The 22,365-nt window shown below is 42.7% G+C and overlaps 1 protein-coding gene across 2 annotated transcripts; it reads left to right on the top strand.

The window, feature by feature from the left end:
- The first annotated feature begins 1,198 nt into the window (after positions 1-1,198).
- On the top strand, positions 1,199-21,469 carry ZNF711 (zinc finger protein 711). 2 transcript variants are annotated; one of them, XM_030272422.4, is made up of 9 exons: positions 1,199-1,333; positions 5,907-6,011; positions 6,801-7,331; positions 14,512-14,670; positions 15,470-15,616; positions 16,187-16,324; positions 17,451-17,498; positions 18,013-18,048; positions 18,620-21,469. In XM_030272422.4, exons 2-9 carry the CDS (start codon positions 5,933-5,935, stop codon positions 19,795-19,797), a joined length of 2,316 nt encoding a protein of 771 aa, XP_030128282.1. In that variant the 5' UTR covers positions 1,199-1,333; positions 5,907-5,932; the 3' UTR covers positions 19,798-21,469. The 2 variants fall into 2 exon arrangements, with proteins under 2 accessions (XP_030128282.1, XP_030128281.1); XM_030272421.4 differs by having other exon boundaries at positions 18,013-18,156.
- Positions 21,470-22,365: the final 896 nt, after the last annotated feature.

Raw genomic sequence — 22,365 nt, 5'->3', positions numbered from 1 at the left:
TGGCTAAACAGAGTCTCTCTCACCATTTCCCCCAGTGTTCAGTTTTGTCATACCTTTTCCAGGTATTTTTCATTGCATTGGGCAGTTTGAAATTATTTTGCCATTAAGAATGTCTGTCTCTTGCTAGAGCTAGACAAAATTACTGGTATGTCTTTCCTACTGATTTGGTGTGTGCTGTGTTATGGGGCTTTACTCTTTAAAACAAAAAAAAAGGAGAGAAAGGTCAAATATAAGTCTTCAAGTTCTCTGCTACGAAGGTGAAAGTCCAGAACTGGACACAGCACTCCAGCTGTGGTCAGTAGGGTTGCCGGGGATGCCCATCTCAGGATGTCCACCTTGGGTCACCCACCCTGTGTTGGGAACTCCCAGACCCCAGGTGGCTCTGCCCTCTGAACCCCCAGACAGGGGCACACCTGCACTCCCTCAGGTCGCTCTGAGCAATCCCCTCCGGCATCTCAGGGCTTTGGGTCACATCTCCCAGGAACCCACCTCTGCCTTTACACTTGGAAACACAGCTCCGGCTTTGGATTCCTCTAAGGAATAGAAGATGCAAACAGGCACCAAGCATGGCCCAAGTCCTCCTCTGCTCAGATTTGTACAGCAGGCTCTCAATCTTCTGACAAAGAGTAATGCAAAGTTTACACAACAAGTTGCTATGCTTGTTATAAGAAGGTTCATGTCTGTATCCTAACTAGTTTTGTCTATTAAAAAACTGGTTCAACTTTGTATTTATTTGTCACGTTTAACCAGGTAAGTCGGGTTTTCGCGCTGATAAGAGACCCACAGAACTGAAACTATTGCCCGAGCTATTGAGTGTTTTATTCACTGCCCTCACTGGGATGGGTGTGTGGGGGAACTCCCCTCACTGCCTCTCACGGTGCCGCGGACAGGAGTGGGGTCCATCCGTGCGCCCCTCACGGAGCCCCGGGCAGGAGCGGGGTCCCCCCGCGGTCCCCCCACGATGCCCGGGGCAGGAGCGGGGTCCCCCCGCTGTCCCCTCACGGTGCCCGGGGCAGGAGCGGGGTCCCCCCGCTGTCCCCTCACGGTGCCCGGGGCAGGAGCGGGGTCCCCCCGCTGTCCCCTCACGGAGCCCCGGGCAGGAGCGGGGTCCCCCCGCGGTCCCTGACGGTGCCGGGGGCGCGGGGGGGTCTGAGGGGGCGGCGGCGGCTGCGCCTGCTCGGCGCGCGGGGGCGCGCGTGACGTGCGGGGGGAGCGGAGCGGGGCCGCGCGCGCTCGCGGCCGCCGCCCGGCCCAGGCTGCGGGCGGAGCGGGCCCAGGCCCGGCCCGGCCCCGGCGCTGTCCCGCGGGCCCGGCGCACCCCGGGCCTGCACAGGTGAGCCGGGGCACGGGCACGGGCACGGTGGAGCCGCGCAGGCCGCGCTCCGGCACCGCCGCCGCGGTCGCTGCGGGCCGCGGCCGCCTCTGGGCGGGCGGGCAGGGGAGCCCCGGCCGGGCCCGGCGGTACCGCGCCGGGCGGGTGGTGCGGGCGGGCCCGGCGGTGGAGGGGCCGCGCGGGCGGGCAGAAAATGGCGGAACACAAGATGTCGGCCGGGCCGGCGGGGCGGGGAGGCCGCGCTCGGGCGGCATCCCGGCGTTCTCCCGGCCGGGAGCGCGTTATTCCCGGCGGGACGGCGTTATCCCGGCGCCGTCCCCGCCTGTCGGCCCGCAGCGCCGCGGGACACCCGCTCCTTTGTCCCGGCGCTCCCTCGGCCGCCTCCCCCCGCCCCGGCGGCACCGCGGGCGCGCCCGCGCCGGGCACGCGCGGGAGGGAGGGAGGGAAGCGCCGGGAGCCGCCGGGAAGCGCCGGGATGCGCCGGGAGCCGCCGGGCACCAGCGGGCACCGGCAACCCTTGGGCACCGCCGGCCGGCTCTGCCCGTGATTCTTACAGCGGGACGTTTTATGGCTGCAACCCTTAGATGTTTTTGCTTTTTCTCTATTTTATCATTGGTTATTCTGTATTAAGAGCCTTTAGCGCGTTACAGGCGGCGAGACAAAATCGCGTTCGCTGGTTTTGTCTGTAGCGTTTTAAATGGGTTTAGAGTGTAAGTTGTCGTGTGGTGTTTTCTAGGTGGACACAATAAACGACTTTAAAATGGATATGCTGTTTTTTCATACCCCGTCTGTTTTCTGCCAAGGGTCTGTGATAACCTGCACGTTATTTTATTAATTGGGGTTTTCTAATTAAGATTTTTGTACAATCAGGACGTTTCTCACTGCGTGTCTGTCAGTTGCTGCATTAAAATTCGGGGCGGAAAAAAATGAAAATGGTGTTACCAGGCGAAGATAATTGTTTGTTCCTCAACTTGAATGTTAAGAAATTAAATGGTTACACAGCATCTGGTTCCTATTTTTCAACGACGTCGAAGTTTATTTATTGTTCCATTGCTTCATGTCTGAACCTGGTCCTTTTGGTTTAATGCAAATCTCATATGCAGCTTGTGAATAACCAAAACACCAGCAGTGCATGATGTTATGTTTTCCTTTGGAGCATGTAAACAAGATGCAAATTATTTAGAAATAATCCACTATTTTAAAGGAGAGATTAGGGGCTGACCATACAATTAGGCTTCATGTGAAACTACACTACCTGAACCTGCTGTGAATAGATGTGTGTATAAATTGGGGAGATGCTTAACGTTTGCAGGACCACACAAATTGCATTCCTAAAGCTACATAAATAAAGAGCATGTATTTAAGCTGTAATTGGCATTCTGTAAAAATGTTGTTTATGTTACACATTTGAAATATGGCAACAATGCCTGGAAGCGAGCACCGGGATTGGGAGTTTCCTGTCCCCCTGGGAACACCAATGACACCCTGTTTTTCCTGGGAAGGGTAGAAGTGCTGAAGCATTGGTTGTTGTGTTATCCCTCCTCCTTAAAATGCTTTGCTGGATGTCTTTGCATTTGGAGTGTTTTCTTAAGCTGTCTCTGAATTGAAATTATTCCTGGCTATTTTGTGATACTTTCTTTAGGAAGAGTAAGCTAAGAACAAATCAATGTGTATCCCAAGAACTTCCACCAGTTTTTCAGTTGAGTGTTGCTGTTAGGTGTCCTTAGGTCATTCCAAGCTGCCAACAACTACCCTTGATTTTAAAATTGCCATGTGCAGAAGTAATTTACAGCTACAGTCAGAGAGGTCAGCTATCCCTTCTTCTACTCTAAAATTCATTGCTTGTCTCAGCTGAGTCCCATCTAAGGAAGAGCTTTGTCATAAAGAGCTGAAATAGATTGAAATGAACCTCAGGCTCATTAGAAAGAGAACTGTTATTTTTCAGAAAGGCAAAACCATTCCAGATACTGACAAATTTTAAAAATTTAGCCTTGAGACATTGCTCTGGGAGTCTCAGTGTAGGCTGCGTGAAATACTTCATTTTGGGATGTGATGATAATATGCTCTTTCCTGAGCCAAGATAGCATGCTGTGATTTAAAAAAAAATATTAATGGAATATTATAAAGTAAATATTTTATTGGCCGATGTTAAAAACATTTTCACTGTCTTTAAATATCCAGAGGAGAAGGGGAATTGAGAGAAAAAACTTGAGATGTTACAAGTTAGAGGAAGGGAAGAACGGATAAGTTTGGGATCGTGGCAGGCTGTAGAATTGTGGCTCTCTGCCTGATTTCTCCTTTCCCAAAGCTGTGATTGGATCTGTCTGTGGTGGTGTGGGTGTGTTACACAGTGTACTACAGGAGGAAGCTGAGAAGAGCCACAATTAATCACTGCACTGCATTTTTTTGTTCCCAATAACAAGATTTGCCTGCATATGTGACATGTGGAACTGCATCATCTGCACTGCTGCAACCTGTGAGCAGAACCACCCGGTCTGGGGGCAGCCGTGGGCCTCCCCCGGGTTAATTAATTCTTCCTGCAGCAGCAGGAAGGGCTTTTCCTGCTGCCATTGCATTCCTTTAAGATCCCAAAGTTGATATAAAAAATAAATTTGTGATTGTTGATTCAAGTCCGTCCTTAGTCTGCAGTGAGGGTTTACAAGAACATTCTTCATAGGGTTGGTACAGCTTCAGCTGGGTTGTTACCTGGGTGTCATCATCCAGCTCTGATTTCAGGGGAAGTTTAAGGCATTGCTGGTGCCATCCCATAACTTTGGTTCTTTTTCTAGTCATGTTAAGTACCAGGAAAATACTCTTTTAGTGATAATTTGCTTTCCCTGCAGAAATTTAAATTCAAATTATAGTCCTACTTTGTAGTAATTTTTTTATGTGCCACAACAAATAATATAGTTGTGCATCTGATTATTTAATCTGAAAATAAGTTGCTTATTGAGAAGTAAAAAAATGTCTAGCATATTCTTCCTGTAATCTCAGACTGATATAAATTAAGGTATTTTTTCATACCCATTTACTCTGTAAAAAGGATTCTCTGAATGTAAAGGCTGTAGTCAGGAAATGTTAGATATCGCCTTAATTCTGAAATAGTTAAGTGAGCTATTTGTGCCCTAGAGCTGCATTCTATTTTGTACCAGCAAGGATTCATTAGCTACAGGGAGAATTTTGGATGGTTGTGGTGGTAATTTGAGAGTGATGGAGCATTGCATTGAGGTTCTGGAGCTGCTCTGTGATCCTCAATGCTGAAAAAATTCAATTTTGTAGTGGAATTGATTAGTAAAATCCTTGCCAGCTTTCCTCATGGATAGTGTTTGACTTTTTTTGTATTCTTGAATTCAAACCTCCTTGGGGTGGATGAGCGGCTTTTGTCGTTGGGCACCTTTGCTGAGGAGCTCAGGAGTTGTGGGAGGTCCTGGCTCTTCCTGGGTCCGCTGGCTCTGCCTCGGCGATGTCTCAGATTTTGGGCACTTGTTCTGCAGCCTGGCTTGACCTTGGCTGTGGTGGCTCTTGAGGTAGAACTCACTGCAGTGGGGTTATCAAGTGTGTTCTACCTAATTGGAATTTCCTTCATAGTTTGGATTTAGATGATAAGATTTAACAAAATCTTATGGTGGGGTACTGGTAATTTCTTTAATGAGATCTAGGAGAGGAAAACCAAGGCTGGTGCTACAAGAGGAAAGCAGCATGCTTTGGAGACTTACCTTGAAAGATTTGTACTCGCTGCTCCTCTATGCCCCACTCAGGTCACTTAGTTCTGAGTTCTAACTGCATTCACCTCCCACACCTCCTAAAACTCTGGGATTCTGCACTTCTTCTGATTCTTGGATATAAGAGGGCAGAAAAGTACAAGGTTTTAGTCTTGTGCAACAGAGATTTTTTTAGGCTTGAGATTTTTCACCTGTGAAAGCCTTGAGCTCTTTCTGTTCCTGTGGGTGATTCTGTTGGGTCACTTTGCTCTGAGAACTTGTGTAAAGTCCTTTGGGTTGCAGCAAATTGCAAAGTAATTCAAAATTCTCACACTTCAGTGCTTAGTAGCAATGCTGGAATGCTGATTTTATCCTTCTCTCTTGTGTTTTATGGGAACACTGTCAAATGATAGATGCTTTCTCCTGCTCTGGGAGTGACTTTGTGTAGCTGTACCTTGTCAAAGATATCTGGCATCCCCAATTGAATTAACACATTAAAATTAGTTTTGAAGTGTCTCATATATCCAAATTTTGAAAGAATTGGAAAAATTGATACTCCCATTACAATTCTCCACTTTCTTCATTGTAGCTCCACACATCCAGAATCACCAGTTTTGATAATTAGTTAATGAGTCTGTAGGCAGGCAGAACAGAGGCTGCTTTGTGCACAATTGCTAGTTTTTATTGTTATGCTAAGGTCAAAAAATGTAAACTGAAATAGTAAAGTGAATTGTGTGAAGTGTTGCTTATGATTTTCTTGACTTTTTGGGTAACGGCTTCTCTGAGTTTGTCATTGTAACACATTGATCCAGTAAAGCTGATCAACACAAGACCACTGTTAAACATAAATACTCATTTTTGTTTTGTTGCAGTTGTTTGTGAATGAATTTGGCTGAATATGGATCCAGGTGGCGGAAGTCTTGGATTGCAAACACAGGAATCCAAAATGCCTCACACTATGATCATGCAAGATTTTGGTAAACATTTTAAGTATTAAAAATAATGAGCAAAATCCAGGACATGATCTTCTCAAGTATTGGGAAGGACCATGTCTACACCAAGATATTTGCATTTGAATTACAACACTGAATAATGTTTTGGGTTTTTTTTAATTTTGATAAGAAGCATTTTATTGAATGTTTTCAAGATTAAAACTGATGTTTGTGTGCTAAAATAGTTCACTGTGCATTTTATTTTATGTCTAGAATAGTAGTCTGCAAATATGACTGGCCAGTCCAGTCTAGTAATGAAAACCAGGTTTCTGCCTCCAGCCATTCCTTGTGATGTGGGGCAAGTTGTTGGAAATTTTACTGTAAATATTGCATAAAACTGAGTGTCTATTTTTAACAAGGCCCTTGCTGTCCAAAGGATGAGTCTTTTATTGTAACAGCAATTAATGGTTTGTTACCACACTTCCAGTGTCACGCAAGAATTCTGTGAAGGTTCACATTGCTGCTGCAAGGAAATGTTTTCTAACTGGGAATTAAAAAAGAGAGACTGAACTGTAAAGTGGCCTTTAGTTTTTAACAGATCTAAGTTTGGGAAATCTACACATTATGTCTTGAAGTGGTTTGTTTATCTTAGCTTGTGCAGAGCAGGCTGCTTTGGACAGTGTTTATGGATGAAATGCAAAACGTGGATGTGGAGAAGTGCAGATTTTTCCATCTGTGTTTAACTTGCCTATGTGATAACTCCATTCCTTAGATAAGCCAGTTGCTGGTGCAAGAATTGTAACATTTTTCTCCTGGTTCATGGTTGTTCCCTAGTGGCTGGGATGGCTGGCACCGCTCACATCGATGGAGACCACATAGTTGTGTCAGTCCCCGAAGCTGTCCTGGTTTCTGACGTGGTCACGGATGATGGGATAACCCTGGATCACGGCCTGGCAGCTGAGGTGGTCCAGGGGCCCGACATCATCACGGAAACGGACGTTGTCACCGAGGGCGTCATCGTTCCTGACTCGGTGTTGGAGGCTGATGTTGCCATTGAGGAGGCTTTGGACACCGGTGACCACGTTCTGACTTCTGACCTGATCACAGAAACCGTGCGGGTCCCCGACCAGGTGTTCGTGGCAGACCTTGTCACGGGCCCTGAGGGACACTTGGAGCACGTGGTGCAGGACTCGGTGGCCGGGGCCGACTCGCCCACCATGGTCTCGGAAGAGGTGCTGGTGACCAACTCGGATTCGGAGGCTGTCATCCAGGCAGCTGGCACTGTCCCTGGCTCCACGGTCACCATCAAAACCGAGGACGACGACGACGGCAAGAGCACATCTGAAGACTACCTGATGATATCTTGTAAGTCCACAGAGGTAGATGGAAGCAGGAGGGAGCTGAGCTGGAAGTGCTCTGGTGGGGAGAAGTTCCTGTAACTGGACTCTTGGAACGCTCAGGGGATAGGCTGGTGCCCAGTTCCTTCCTGGTGGCTGGATTTGGGGGTTTTGATGCAAAATCACTGATACAACAAGAAAGAGAAGGACACTGATGCTGTTGAATGAGTGGGTGTGTATGTTTGTGTTTCTGAAACTAGATATTCCAGGAAATTTAAGAAAAACACCTTGGAAAGTTAAACACTCAATTTATTTTGAATATACTTTTTTTTTTTTCTAAAAAGCACCACAGGTGTATTACAGTGCTATGTAGATTAATTTAAAAATAACATACTGGGATTAATCAGGAGGATCCACTAAGAAATAGGTTTTTTAAGATCTCTAACTCAAAGTTTTCTCCATATGTCCACAAAATGTGGGTTTTTTTAGTGTATTAAAAATTACAATAGGTATTTCATTGTCTGTTGTGCTGTTCTGAGCTGAACTTGGAAGTAAGGGGTCGTGTTCATTAATGAATTGGCTCATTAACACATTCCGGTTCCTACACAGCATCCAGCTCTTTATGATCCTGTTGACAGTAGCTGAGGTTGGCTGCTGGAAGAACCTTGGGTACTTTGTGTTTCTTCTGTGCTTACATTATACCCAAGGTACCAATTGTTGCTGCTACACAAATTTGATAAAATATAGTCCAAGTAAGTTATTTTTTTAATTCTTCAAATCACTTATTCAAACGTGAGCAGGTCAAAACAGATTTAATTTAGTCAGAAGCAAGATGTTAAAAAAAAGTCAATGCCAAGTGTGTCAAAGTGTCAGTCTATTCACAACAGGCTGCACTTATTAAAAATTTCATTACAGAGGACACCATTGATTTGTGATTATAAAGATTTCCCTCTCTTATAGCATTTATGTCCCTTATGCAAAATATATTTGTTTTCCTTCAGTACACGATGAACAGCAATGATTTTTAAAGCTATCCATCATTACAACAGAAGTCAAAAAGAGGGTTTTTTGAAAAAGGAACTTCAAAAATGAGTCTATAAAGCAAATTAGACTTGCAACAAAGAAAACCTTGTGTGTTTTTGTAAGGAAAAGAACACAATTTTTACAGTCAGTTGTTTCACTGAACAAATTTCTCTTTTTTGACAGAGTACTTAGGATGAGTTTATTCTGTAACTGGCTATTTCCATTGTCATTATAAGTACAGTTATCTTTGGAACTCTTTCTGAGAGAGATGAGTGTGATGGATGCTGATGATCCTGCACTTAGACCAGAACATCTGAAGCTTTCAGTTACCTGATGGCCCCACGAGTGTCTTGACACATTCATGGCTTTGTCAGGTGGTCTCAAGCTTGGCTTTCACAATGTTTCACAATGTTTCAAAGCCATTTTGAGACCTAATTTTCAGCAAATTAATTTTTCATATATATATAAAATAGTGATGTGCCTGAATAGTCACAGTTGGAAGCTACATTATTCATCTAGGAGTTTAAGTAATCATTTATGTAAATTAAGGCAGTCATAGAATCGTTTAGGATGGGAAAGAGCTGTAATATTATTGAGTTTAATTGTTCTCCCAGCACTGCCAAGGCCACCACTGACCGTGTCCCCAAGTGCCACATCCACATGGCTTTTAAATACCTCCAGGGATGAGGAATCCATCACTGCCCTGGGCAGCTGTGGCAGGGCTGCACATCCCTTTCCATGAAGGAATTTTTCCAGTATCCAGCCTGAGCCTCTCCTGGCACAGCTCAAGGCTATTCCCGTTTTCTGGGAGCAGAGCCCAACCCCCCCAAGCTGTCCCCTCCTGGCAGGAGCTGTGCAGAGCCACAAGGTCCCCCCTGAGCCTCCTTTTCTCCAGGCTCAGCCCCCCCAGCTCCCTCAGCCCCTTCCCAGCTCCGTTCCCGTCCCTGGACTCACTCCAGCCCCTCTCTGTCCCTCTGGTCACCAGGGTCCCTGAGCAGTGCCAGCACAGGGGACGGCACTGCCCTGCTCCCCCTGGGTACCATTCCTGGCCCAAGCCAGGTGCCACTGGCCTCTTGCCCACCTGGGCACCGCTGGGTTATGTCCTGCCACTGTCACCAGCACCCCCAGGGCCTTTCCCAGCTTCCCAGCACTTCTGCCCCAGCATGGAGCTTTCCATGGGGTTGTTGTGTCCCCAGGGCAGGATGTGACACCTGTGAGCCCCCACAGCTGCCTCAGCCCAGGATCCAGCCTGTGCAGACTCCCCTGCAGAGCTTCCCCCCTCCAGCATCAACACCTCCCCAGCTCAGTGTCACTGCCAAGCTGATCCCCTCATCTGGATCATTGATCAAAGTCTTTGAGCTCTGTTGTGTTATAAGTTTTGAACTGTGTTGTGCTGGGGATGCCAGCTTGACCCCACAAAGTGTCTGCTATTGTGTTCTTGTCACTATTAATGAATCATTCTTACGCAGTTTTTAATTTTTTTTATTGTTCAAATATTAGCCTTGAATTTGTTTTGTTTATGGAGATAACATGTTGTGTAGAATAGATAAAGGCCTCAATTTATCAAGCAGGTCAAAACTTTTTATTTACTTAAATGTATTCAGTTATCCAATGCTGTCAATATTGTAGAAAGTGAATTTTAGACTATTTCATTTGGGGTGTATATATAAGACTGTTGAACTGGTTTACAATATAAATCACACCAGTGATACTTCTAAAGAATTTCAAAATACTCAGTTGTCTTTTAATGAAATTTAGCATCTAAAAAGGGAAGACTACATAAAATGCCAGATATGCCCTTAGGGAATACCACAAGTTGTTCTGTTGAACATATGTGGGAACTACCAAAATATGACATTTTAGGGTATGGAACTGACTGTGGAGTTTTAATTTCCCTTATGCTTGTTAGGAGTTGCAGCTTAAATGACAGAACCATAGAATGGATTGGGTTGGAAGGGACTTACTGAAAGGTGATTTTTCGCCATTTTGAGGTGACATTCCCATGTAGATACTTTATACACTTCTGGTAACTACATTTTCTGTGTAAGTACGATTTGGACAGTATGAAGATTGTCTTGATAGTTATGTGACTATCTGTGTATGATTTTATGATTGGAAAGTTTCATTGGAAGATTATCACCACTCTGCAGTTCAATTCAGCTTTTTCAAACCAGCTTTATAAGCACAGGACTTTAAAAATCTATTTTTGATGCGTTCACAACATGAATACCACGAGGTGTTCGCAGTTCTTTGCTTTAAGCCATCCGAACGCCTCAGTAAAAGGAATTGAATGCCAAATGCCGTGGTGGGCCCCTGACCCCAGCCCGTGTCAGAGTGAGATGGAGCTGGTGAGCAGCACACGCCGTGCTGCAGGGGCAGCGGGCAGTGGAGCTGAAGCCTCCCCTCTTTTGTTTTTCAGGTTTGCGATATTCAGACCCACAGCGGGTTGCCAGCCCCCGCTCCGCGTGCCGGCCCCATGCACTATTCTGGTGACCTCAAAGCCACCACTGACCCACACTGGAGCTGGCTGGGGGTAAGGTACTGTGCCACCAACACCTCCTTTTTAGTGTCTTACACTGTTGCCTCGTTTGCTAAACATTTTAGGATTCCTACTCCTCTATTTGAACCTATGGGACTTAAGTAGATCAGACATTAGAAAAACCTGGAGAATTGTCAAAGCCTTGTGGGACTTACCTTGCCCTCGTGTTGCTCCTCTGGTGGCTGTGGCATCACCAGCATAGTGCATGTGAGGCATCACATGGATTGGGAGCTGGCAATCCACGGTGAATCTGGACATCACACACCTGAAAACAGCCAAGCCAGGTAAGTTTAACACTAGGAGTGTGCTGAGTTTTCCTTTAAAGTTTGTTCACTCAGGAGGATTCAGCATCTATTTATGGAGGTTCTCTGTTGTGTTTTTTCAGTTTATTTTAAGGGACCAGATAATAACATGTAGTGCTTCTGGTGGGTGAATCAGAGCTGGAAGACACTTTGATATTCCACTGACAGAAAGGAAGCAAGCATTCCCTGTTCCCCTGAGCTATCCCTGGGAAAAGCAGCAGAGAATTCAGCACTGATGGGTTACCAGTAATGGAAGGCATCTTACTTAGACAACAGAATATTTTCATGAGCTGTTCTAAAAAACAATAGTATTTTGGAACCTGACAAAGATTACTTGTCCTGCTATGTTGTTTTTCTCTTACCTAAATCTGTTTAAAAGGTAGATGGAAGCCATGAGATTTACTTCAGATAAGACAGGACTTTAAGCAAAGGCAATTGCCAACTCAGTGTGTTTTGTTGTATTTGAAACAAAAAGCAACGTCTTACAGATAATAGTCTATGTTGATGTTATTTTCTCAGGCCAGATGATATTTTCCAGATTTTACATTACACATTTTCTGTTTTAGAAAAGTGATCCCAGAAGCTCTGGATACACAAACTCTCTGATAGGTTTCCCGTTTTTTAACTTAAATTGTAAAGACTGAATTTTTTGGAGAATACACAGAATGGGTAATGATGTAGAAGTAGCTACAAATGTTAAAAGTACTGTTCTAAGTTTGCCTCTCTAAAGCAGGACTTTCTATTTTTAAAGGATATTGACGATAATATTAGTTAAATAGTTGGAAATTTTTCCATAAAGAAAACTTCCCATCACACATATGGTAACTCCCCTGTTCAGCAGGACGTTGCTGTTGTTGAGTAACTTCCCAGGACAGAAATGCTTATTTCTATAAGCATTTTTTTATAACGTGTTATATTTATAAAATATGTGGGTTTAGAAAAAATTTGTGTTGCTTGAGTTGCAGATTTGAAAAGAACTTTATTACCACATCCCAATTCTAAATTGGCAGAGTTTGTGAGCTTTGAAATACTCTTTTTGGCAGTCATGAGCTGGGTATATAATCCCTTCCTGTACTGGGGATTACCTCCAGTCCTTCCATCACTCACACATGCAGTGGGAATGGTCATTGTATTAAATTAAACTTACATTTATCATTTTCCAGAACATGCATAAGAAACTTTGATAAATTTTAAAAGCCTTGCAGAAAAGAAAAAAAAAAGTATTTAATAAATTCATGCTTAGTGAATGTATGGAAATACTTATCCCAAGATAAGAGAATTTCAACATCTTCACTTTTCTGTTTTCTGACAACCCCATTCTGGCAGCTTAAAAAATGTCAATTAGCAGGTGCAGTAACACTCCCCCAGGGGATATAAAAGGGTTTAATGACCTGGTGCTGGGAAAGTCGAGTGTCAGAGGAATATTGCAGGTTCTCTGTTGTGGCTCTCTCAGTGTTTGTGCTCCGAGGGTTCCCAGTGTCCTGCCAGGTCACACAAACATCAGGCAGCACGTGGCACGCTCTCACTCATTAAGGTGTTGTTGTTCCTGGCATTGATTTCAGTAGATGTTTAGAGAGTTTTTTAATTAAAAAAGCAAAACTGTCTTCCTGAGGAAATTTTTTTTCCTGATCCATGTTTGATACTTTTTCAGCAATGGAATTAATCCGTTAGTTACCAGAAAAACCCCAAACCCCACCAAACAGTTAAACCAGCATTTTAAAAATGTTTTCCATAGGTGTTTCAGGTTATAGAGCCTGGTGCTGATAACAGCAAGGTTTTGGGATCAATCCCCATATGGATCATTCACTTAAGAGTTGGACTTGATGATCCTTGTGGGTCCCTTCCAACTCAGAATATTAATTTTCATCAAAGTGTAGACTTCACAGAGGTTCTAAAACAAAACCAAATATTTACTTGTACTTCCCTACATTTTACCTGATTCTGTCCTCAGTAATTTCTGTACTCACCTGGTGCAGTCCCAGATTTGTGAGGTTTCCCAGTGCTGTGGGCTGGGTGGGTTCTGTGGGAAGAGCTTAGTTTGGGACTGCTGGGGTGGATTCCATTCCCCTGCTGCAGGAGAGGCACCTTCTCCTTCCCACCTCCAGTGACTGCCCCGAGCATTAAAGGCTTCCAGTGACTCCAGCTTAGGGGGTTAAAGCAGCTCTTGGGAGCAGCCACCAGTGCCCTGGGAGCAGGAAGGTGGGAGGGGATTGGGGAGCACTGCAGCCATCCCAGGTAAGGCAGCTTTTCCCAGGGATCAGGGCCTCGGCATACCCACGGAGTCAGGAAGCTCTGCTGTCACCTCAGTGTTCATCCTCAGGAGTTTTTCTTTGCTTTGTGCACATGTACTTTCAGTAAGATGCTGTTCCCCTGGAATGTATTTCATTCAGATTTTGTCTACATTTTGTGGGATTCTCCTCTATTTAGAGGATTTCTGTGGGTGTTCAGCACTGCACAGGTTTGTGTTGACCATCTGCACAGGAGCTAAATTTATCCTGAGTGAGAAGTGTGTCAGTACATGTGTCAGAGAGATGCTGAGTGCGGTGCCCTCTGGGTTGGCAATTTGAGGTGTATCTATGGTCATCTCTGAATGCCCTTTTTACCAAAATACGTTGCTTTTAATAGGTTGCGTGTATTTTTCTTCTTGGAAATTAAATGATCATTTTGAATGTGTAAACCAAATAATCAGCCAAGTGGGTGGTGTAAAGAATGAGAAGTCAATCTCTCATAGTCGTATTTGGATTTATTGTCACTGCATCTTTTAAGCTGCTGTATATCATGCATTAATCTTCATTAATGCATATGTTTTCAAGTGATAAAGTGGATAAAATCATAATTTCTTTGAGGAAGAAAGCACAGTCAGATTTTTGATGCACAGGTCTTTAGCTGGGAATATACTCCAGTCATCACACTCCTCAAGAGTTTCAGCCACTAAATTTTAGTCACTATGCATCAGTGAAACTTTTGAGAACTCTCAGACTGTAACAGGCAATTCTGGATTAATTTTTAATGCTTTTGTATAGATATTTAATTTGAATTATTGATAATTTTTTGCTTTCTAAGAGTAATAGTTTCAGCCATAACCAGTTACCTCCATTCCCTTTGATGACAAGCTCCCTCTTGTGTCCTTTATTCTGTAATTCCTGCTGTGTTTCCTGACTTGCAATAAAATACTGAACTTCTGGAATCTTTTTAAGTTTCTTGAGATGAGCTGCTTTTAAAGGCCACTTATGAATACAAACCTTTCCTGTGCATGGGGAGAATAGTGGAGAAAATCATGCTACTGATTGCTTTGGCTTCTAAAAATGTGTTTGAACCTCATTTTTATTCTCTTCTCTTTGCAGTGGATGATGTTGGAGAGAAATTGGATCATATAGGAAGCACTCCCTTGAAGATCAGTACAGAGGTGGCAAATGATGATGTTGCTAAAGATGATGGCTTTGGTTCAGAAGTTATCAAAGTCTACATATTTAAAGCTGAAGCTGAAGATGATGTTGAAATAGGTACCTTGAAATCCTATTTATTCTTTCAGTAGTGTGAAGTGTTTCAGGGTCTTTCTCTTTGTTCTTCATTCCATGTAATCCAGTGACTGGAGTGGAATATGACATTTGTGGAGGCTGCCCAGATGCAGTAAATGCTGGGTGTGGATTAGTCTCAAGTTCTTTTTTGATTAGCAGGGCTATTTTCAGGCAGCCAAAGCTCAAATGTAGAAGTGGTTGTGTGTCTGCAGCTGTTTTTTCAGCTGCTGCTTTTCTCTGACTTTGCAAGACACAAGTGTGTCAGCACAGCAGAGCTTCTGGAGTGGATCCCTTTAGTTGGCGGGAGCCTTTGATGGCCTTTGCAGAGAGAAGTGAGGAATTCTGGGGCTTCAGGTGAACGAAAGGACTCAGAACTCTCACAGTTCCCTTTGCCCATGGATAGACCAGCAATCCCCATGCTCTGAAGGGATGCACAGCTCACCTGTGTCTGTTCCTGAAAAAGCAGAATCCCCCTCCTGGCTGTTCTTGGAGCTGAAACCTCTGGATCATTCCCAGGTCCTGTTCCCAAATACTGATTTTTCCTCTGGGGATGGGCTCTCAGTCTGCAGGGACAGAAGGGACAGACTGCTCATGCAGCAGCAAAACCAAAGAGAGGGAGAACCAAAACCTCTGATGGCTGAGCAGTAATTCTCAGCAGGGCTGTTCTCTGAGCTGCTCTCAGGGAGGTGGTCCAGCAAGTCAAAAAAATACTTGGATCTGAAATGAATCTTACCAGTGGCTTTGTTCACATAGACTTAATGTGTTTAACTTCTTTTTGTTTGAGGTGGGACAGAAATTGTCACCGAGAGTGACTTTCACAATGGCCATTCCGTAGCTGGAGTCATTGAACAAGGAGGTGTTGGGAGAATGCAGCGAGAAAAAATGGTTTACATGGCTGTTAAGGACTCTTCTCAGGAAGATGAAGATATTAGTAAGCATAATAAGAAACATTTTTGTTTCTCATGCTGTTTGTACACCCATATAACCATCATTCTCAAAGACATGTTTAGTTATTTTCTGGAGAATTCTTCAGCCCGAAGTAGTACAAAACTAATCTCCTCTTTCCTAAAAATAAAAAGCAGGCTATAATTACTTTAAAGTGATGTGAATAATGCATTTTGTGCATACTGTGTGCAATCATTTAATTATTTATGTTAAATTTAACATATCAATGGATGAAGTTAATGAGGTTAGTCAAACTTCTTATTTTTCTATTTTCCTACTGTGAATTAAGCAGCTTCTGACAAAGTAACAAATGTCATCAGTTGCAAGTTCATGAGTTTGTCTATTGGAAATTTTGTGGACATTTGTTTTGGATTAGTATTTATTGATACATGTTTTCTCTCTTTAAGGAATATCTGAATAAGCAGTGATCCACTAAATGCCAAAGGAAGAAAATTAATTTATAATGGGTATCAATCAGAGCGAGAACAAATTAAATGAAGGAAAGGTTTGGAAAGACAGAATAAAATTAAAGATTTATTCTCCTCCCTTCATCCAGGCTGTGCTGAAATAGCAGATGAAGTTTATATGGAAGTTATTGTAGGGGAAGAAGAAGCCACATCCCTTCCAGACACTCAGCTTGAGGACTCTGGCGTGAATAAAACGTTTGTCCCCGTTGCTTGGGCTGCTGCTTACGGTAGGAGCCTGTGCTTCTTTCCTGAAAATCCCTGCCATTATTTCCTCCTCATCCAGCTGCCAGCACCTCTGGGATGACCTCACCTTGTTGTGGGGTTTGGAAACAGCTTCTGATCTCTGCCATGCAGCGATTGCTGTGTGTTGGGTTTCATGGAGTAGGAAGGAAAGCTTGTTAGGAGAAGTTTGATTTTGTTTCAGATCCCAGCTCAGATGTACAGAGTATGTGGGGTTTGATGCTTCATGTTGAAGATCTTAAACAACAAGAACAGCCTTAAGTATTTTACATGAGGAGGGGGAAGGGAGAAAGACTGTAAAAAGGAAATAGTAGGAATAAATGTGTAAATATGTTCCTAATAATTTCAGTTTATAGACATGTTTTAAGCCTGTTAGTCCTTCAGGTGAGAAACAAAAAAGTGATTTTGTTTTCAAATAGCGGAAGTGTCTTAGGATATTGTGAGTTCTGTCTATTGTTTTGTATAATTTCCTTGGATTTTGGTCTGTTAAATGTTTGTTAAGAGGGTATTGAATTATCCATAGTTTCTGTTACAATTAATTAAGCAAGCTACTGAAAATTCCTTCATGTGGCAGAGAGAGCCCAGCAGCTGGGCTGGTAAAGTGCTTCAGAACCACAGAGCTTTGGCACATACAGCAAATATTTCCAGTGCAAAGTGAGGCATGTACTCTTGAGGTATTCCTTGTGCATCTCCAAAACTCCACTGTGCTGAGAGACTGATAAGGGCCAAGTCCTCTTATCTGCCTCCTTCTCTCCAGGCAGATAACGTGCTTCCATCTCAGGAGCAAAATGTGCATTTCAGATAACCTCTGCAGTGCTATCTGAGGGGATAGATGAGGTTAAAAGTTTGCAGAAACAAGCATATTAATAATGGAAAGCAGGAGAGCCAGCAGGGTAAGCATGCAGACACAGAATGGATATTAACTCCTCCCAAAGATGGGATTTTGGTTCCTGAGGCTCACGATTATACAACACCAAGCTGCACATCTCCACTTGGATGGTGTTAATCTGTTACTTATTAGCTAAGTTAGTTTTCTCTCATTATCAGGCTTTCAAAAGAAGCATCTTTAAAAAGAATATTATTTTATAATGACTAAAATACCATTTTCTGCAGGAGATGAAAGAAGGCTTCCCCGAAGATACGAAGATGGTCAAGCGGCAGGTGAGAACTTTTAATAGCATTAAAACTAAAACTGTCTTTTAAAAAACAGATATTTCTGTGTCAGTACTCCTAATCAGAGATGCAAAGAATGAGCAATAAATTAGATATTGAAGGACTCCACAGTCTTTCTCTACTGTTCTGAATGAAAACAGTTCTAGATGTCTGTAGGCCTTTGGAGGGGGTGGGGAAGTTGGGAGGCACTGCCAAGTTTTTAATGTAGTTTTGCAGACAGAAAAGAGATAATGCAGTTGTTAAGAAGTAAAAACAAGTTAAATAAAAATCAAGGAATATAATTAGAAATTAATCAGTGTTTAAACAATCATACCCTTGATTTTTGCCAGGAAAGATAGATAGTGGTTCCCATTAGCACACTTCTTTTTAATGTATGTTGTGGTAGAGGAATGGGCAGTGCTTGTTTTTAAAAAGTAGATAATGCTGCTGTGCAATTCCAGTCGTCAGTCCCAAAGAAACAAGTTGTTTAAGGTTTTTTATGGTGTCTAATTTTTGTTTCTAGGAAATAACTTGGATACACGATTAGAAAACAAAAACGGTAATGCAACACAGTACCTGCAGATTTGTGATAGCATTAGCACTAATAGAGTGCTCAAACAAAAAACCAAGAAAAGGAGGAGAGGAGAGGCCAGGCAATGGCAAACAGGTAAACACTGGATGGTTACGGTATTGTCACGGAGTGCCACTTACTCCTGTCCTATTCCTTTTCTCTTTTTTAAGCTGATGCAGAATTAAAAGCTATAAATGATGATTTGCGTATTTCCTGTGTCCTTCCCCCCTCCAGTTCTGTGCCTAGAAAATGTCATATTTTGCTATTCAGAGTCAGTACACCCAGGGCTGATGCAATTCATTGGAATGTTGCAAGCTATTAAAAAGTACCCATGGCTATATTCAGTGCACATGTGATATTCCTGATCTGTTTGAGCAGTTTCTAAAACAGAACTATATAAACTATAGGTGCTGTGGATTGGTTGTTTTTAAACTACTGAGCCACTCTCTCTCTGCTGCAAGTGTAAGTGCATGAATCTGAACAGCACTTGGCTGATTTAAAACTTCTTAGTCAGTAAATGTGTTTCTTTCATAACTTGTTTTTGTTTGTTCAAAAACAGCTGTTATAATAGGTCCTGATGGACAGCCCTTAACAGTTTACCCTTGTCATATTTGTGGGAAAAAATTTAAATCCAGAGGATTCTTGAAAAGGCATATGAAGAACCATCCCGATCATATGATCAAGAAGAAATACCAGTGTACAGACTGTGACTTTACAACTAACAAAAAAGTAAGTTTCCACAATCATCTGGAAAGCCATAAACTTATAAATAAAGTTGATAAAACGCACGAGTTTACAGAGTACACGAGAAGATACAGAGAGGCGAGCCCGTTGAGTTCCAATAAGCTCATCCTGAGGGACAAGGAGCCCAAGCTCCACAAGTGCAAATATTGCGACTATGAGACTGCAGAGCAGGGGCTGCTCAACAGGCACCTGCTGGCAGTCCATAGCAAGAACTTCCCTCATGTGTGCGTGGAGTGCGGGAAGGGCTTCCGCCACCCCTCGGAGCTGAAAAAGCACATGAGGACCCACACGGGGGAAAAGCCATACCAGTGTCAGCACTGCGTGTTCAGGTGTGCTGACCAGTCCAACCTGAAAACTCACATCAAAACCAAACACGGCACCGACCTGCCCTTTAAATGTGAGCACTGTCCCCAGGCCTTCGCCGACGAGAAGGAGCTGCAGCAGCACACCGAGCTCTTCCAAGGGCATAAGACTCACCAGTGTCCCCACTGTGACCACAAGAGCACCAACTCCAGTGACCTGAAGCGACACATCATTTCAGTGCACACCAAGGATTTTCCCCACAAGTGTGAGGTGTGTGAGAAAGGCTTCCACCGGCCCTCGGAGCTCAAAAAGCATAGCGAGACCCATAAAGGGAAAAAGATCCACCAGTGTAGGCACTGTGACTTTAAAACCTCCGACCCTTTTGTGCTCAGTGGGCACATCCTCTCCGTTCACACCAAGGACCTGCCTTTTAAATGCAAAAGGTGTAAAAGGGGCTTCAGGCAGCAGAACGAACTGAAGAAGCACATGAAGACCCACAGTGGCAGGAAGGTGTACCAGTGCCAGTACTGTGAGTACAGCACCACGGACGCGTCGGGCTTTAAGCGCCACGTCATCTCCATCCACACCAAAGACTACCCCCACAGGTGTGAGTTCTGCAAAAAGGGCTTCCGCAGGCCCTCCGAGAAAAATCAGCACATAATGAGGCACCACAAAGAGGCCATAATGTGATAGGTGAGCTCCAGAAGGAAGCGATGTAGAAACTGTGATATGCTAATTGGGGAAAAAAATAAATCTCACGAACTGTTTCTCCTGGTTTCAAAGCTTGATATTAAACCATAACTTTACATTCTTTGTATTAAAAGTCTTAAAAAGTATTAGGGTTGCCAGGGGATCTCATAGCCCTATGATTGTTGCTGATCAGAACCTAAAGAGCACTAGAGAATGCAGAGGATGGATGAATGTCTTAAATTTGCAGAAGGATGGATGAATGTCTCCAAGTGAACAGTATTTGCCATTGCTGAGTCTAGAGGACAGGGCAGAGCTGATTGTGTGACCCATTCTGTCAGTCCCAACGTGTGTCTCCAGTATGGAAACAGATCCCTGGTGAGGTGAGCTACAGAGGGTTTGCAAAGGAGCCCCTCTTCACTTCTTGTGCAGTTTGGAACGGGGAGTTTTAGTCAGACACTTCATCACAACGTTTTCAATTGTGCCTAGAAATTGAATTCCAGAACTGGTGAAATTTGGTGGGGGGTGTCCCGTGTTTGGTTTGGATTTTTTTTTTTTTTTTTAAACATTTCATAGGGAAACTTTTTGGTTTCCTTTATTAGTTTAAGTCCAAGAAGCATTTTTTTTACTGGTTTTCAAAGCTGCTAACCTATTTCATTGCAGGATATGATGTTTAAAATAGAGCATTATGTTATGGTCTCAGAGGTGGTGTTCTGGTGCTAGGGTTAAAGATGTATATGTATATAATTTCCCTTTTTTATCTGAAACTACAGTTGAATGTTGTTCAGTATGGCACATATAACAAAATTAACTTTGAATTTGATTTTTTTTTAAAGGATAAAAATGGATGCAGCTCATAGTGTTGTGACTCAACACTAATTCTTTTCCTCGCTTCTTTAAAGTCTTCTCTAAAAAGAATATTAAAAACAGTTGAAAACTGTAGGGGTTTTTTAATTAAAATTCAAAGTACTTAGAAGTTCTTTAGGGCAGTATTCTTAACAGGTATGACAGTTACTGTCCTACCTCCTAATAGGAAATTTTCCATATAGACGTAAAATTGCACCTTTTAATCGATTCTTTTAAAAAAAGATCTATACCATGCTATAAACATGCATTTTCAATCTGTAAGAAAGTATATATGCAGTATTTAACCAGAAAAACCTGCTGCCACTAGAGTTTGGAGGTGGATCTTGAGTTTACAGTGTATACATTTAAAATATGCATCCCTTTAAAAATGCTTTGTGTTAGCATGCTGCAAATCCAATGGCGCTTATATAACGAGCTGGTCTAGGGCTATTTAAAAAAACCTGGTCATAAATGTTATGCATATAATGTGTATTTTTTACTTTTTTTAGTTGCTTCATGTTTGCACACAGCTGTTCACATGAGAAATTGTAACTTCATGCTATATTGTGGCTTTGTGTTCCAGATAATGTTCATATTTTGTTTTTGCACCAGATGAGAATCAGTTCCTTGAGAATAAATTTTTTTTATATTTCTAAACTTCAGAAAGTTAAAATTTGGGAAATCTCTTAGACAAATAAGTGTTTTATGTGGCTGTAAAAAATGATGTACACGCTGTAAAATAAGATTGTCACTGTTCTGTGGGATTATTATTTCTAAATGTGTTACTCATCGTAACGGGCATACAATAAAATGCATCTCTTGCACTCCAGATTTTTTGGAGTTTCCTTTTCATTTTTGGTGTTTAGGAAAGTGCCATTCTCTGTAAATTCGCCTGATATTTTTAATTGCATTATTCACTAATTAATATATAATCATATTTCAAGTAAACAGGTTACTGCAGGTCTATTTATCAGACTGTTGAGGAGAGAACATTGGGTTTGATTTAACCCTTTAGACTCACAGGTAATGTATTTGTGTCTGTTTTGCTTATTTCTAAAATAATTATCAAATCTGATACTGACATTGCTTTGAATTTTTTTTTTCCTTTAAGAAAACAAAAAACTTCTCACATATTTTAGGAAAAACCAGGTAGGTTTTTGTCTTTTTACCTGTGTAATAACAGCTTGCTGAATGAAATGCTAAAAACACTGCTATCCTAAATTCCCTCTCTTTTTAGAATATTTGAATTGCAACATCAATAACAGATTAAAAAGCTGAAGAAGAACATGTGCTATTAAATGAACCTTTCATCGAGGATTTCCATTGGGCTTTGAGCCACTGAACTCGTAGGTTTTGCACAAAGAGCAGAAATTACGCAGACAGAAATTAATTCATCTGGGTTTTGGTGCTGCTTTTTCTTGCATGCCCAGCAGTCAGAAGGGAAAAAATCTTAGTGATTTAATTCTGTGGATTTTTGACAATGTCAGTGCTTTGTTCCTGAATGTTGTGTTGAATACATGGACTGAAGGAGTTTCTTCACCTGAAGATAATCCCTGACTGCCCATGGTTGTGTTGGCTCATTTTTCCACCCTACAGATGGACCAAATAATCAGGTAATTAATTGTTCTGTATCAAAGCAGGAGGTAGGTTGCTGTTCTTGACGTAAGATTTTACTGGGAAGTGGGGGTTTAAATCTTCTGAAACGGAAGGATGAAACGCCACCTG

Source organism: Taeniopygia guttata, chromosome 4A, assembly GCF_048771995.1.
Source record: "Taeniopygia guttata chromosome 4A, bTaeGut7.mat, whole genome shotgun sequence".
Taxonomy (NCBI): Eukaryota; Metazoa; Chordata; class Aves; order Passeriformes; family Estrildidae; genus Taeniopygia; species Taeniopygia guttata.
This window is presented reverse-complemented; position numbering and strand designations above follow the sequence as displayed.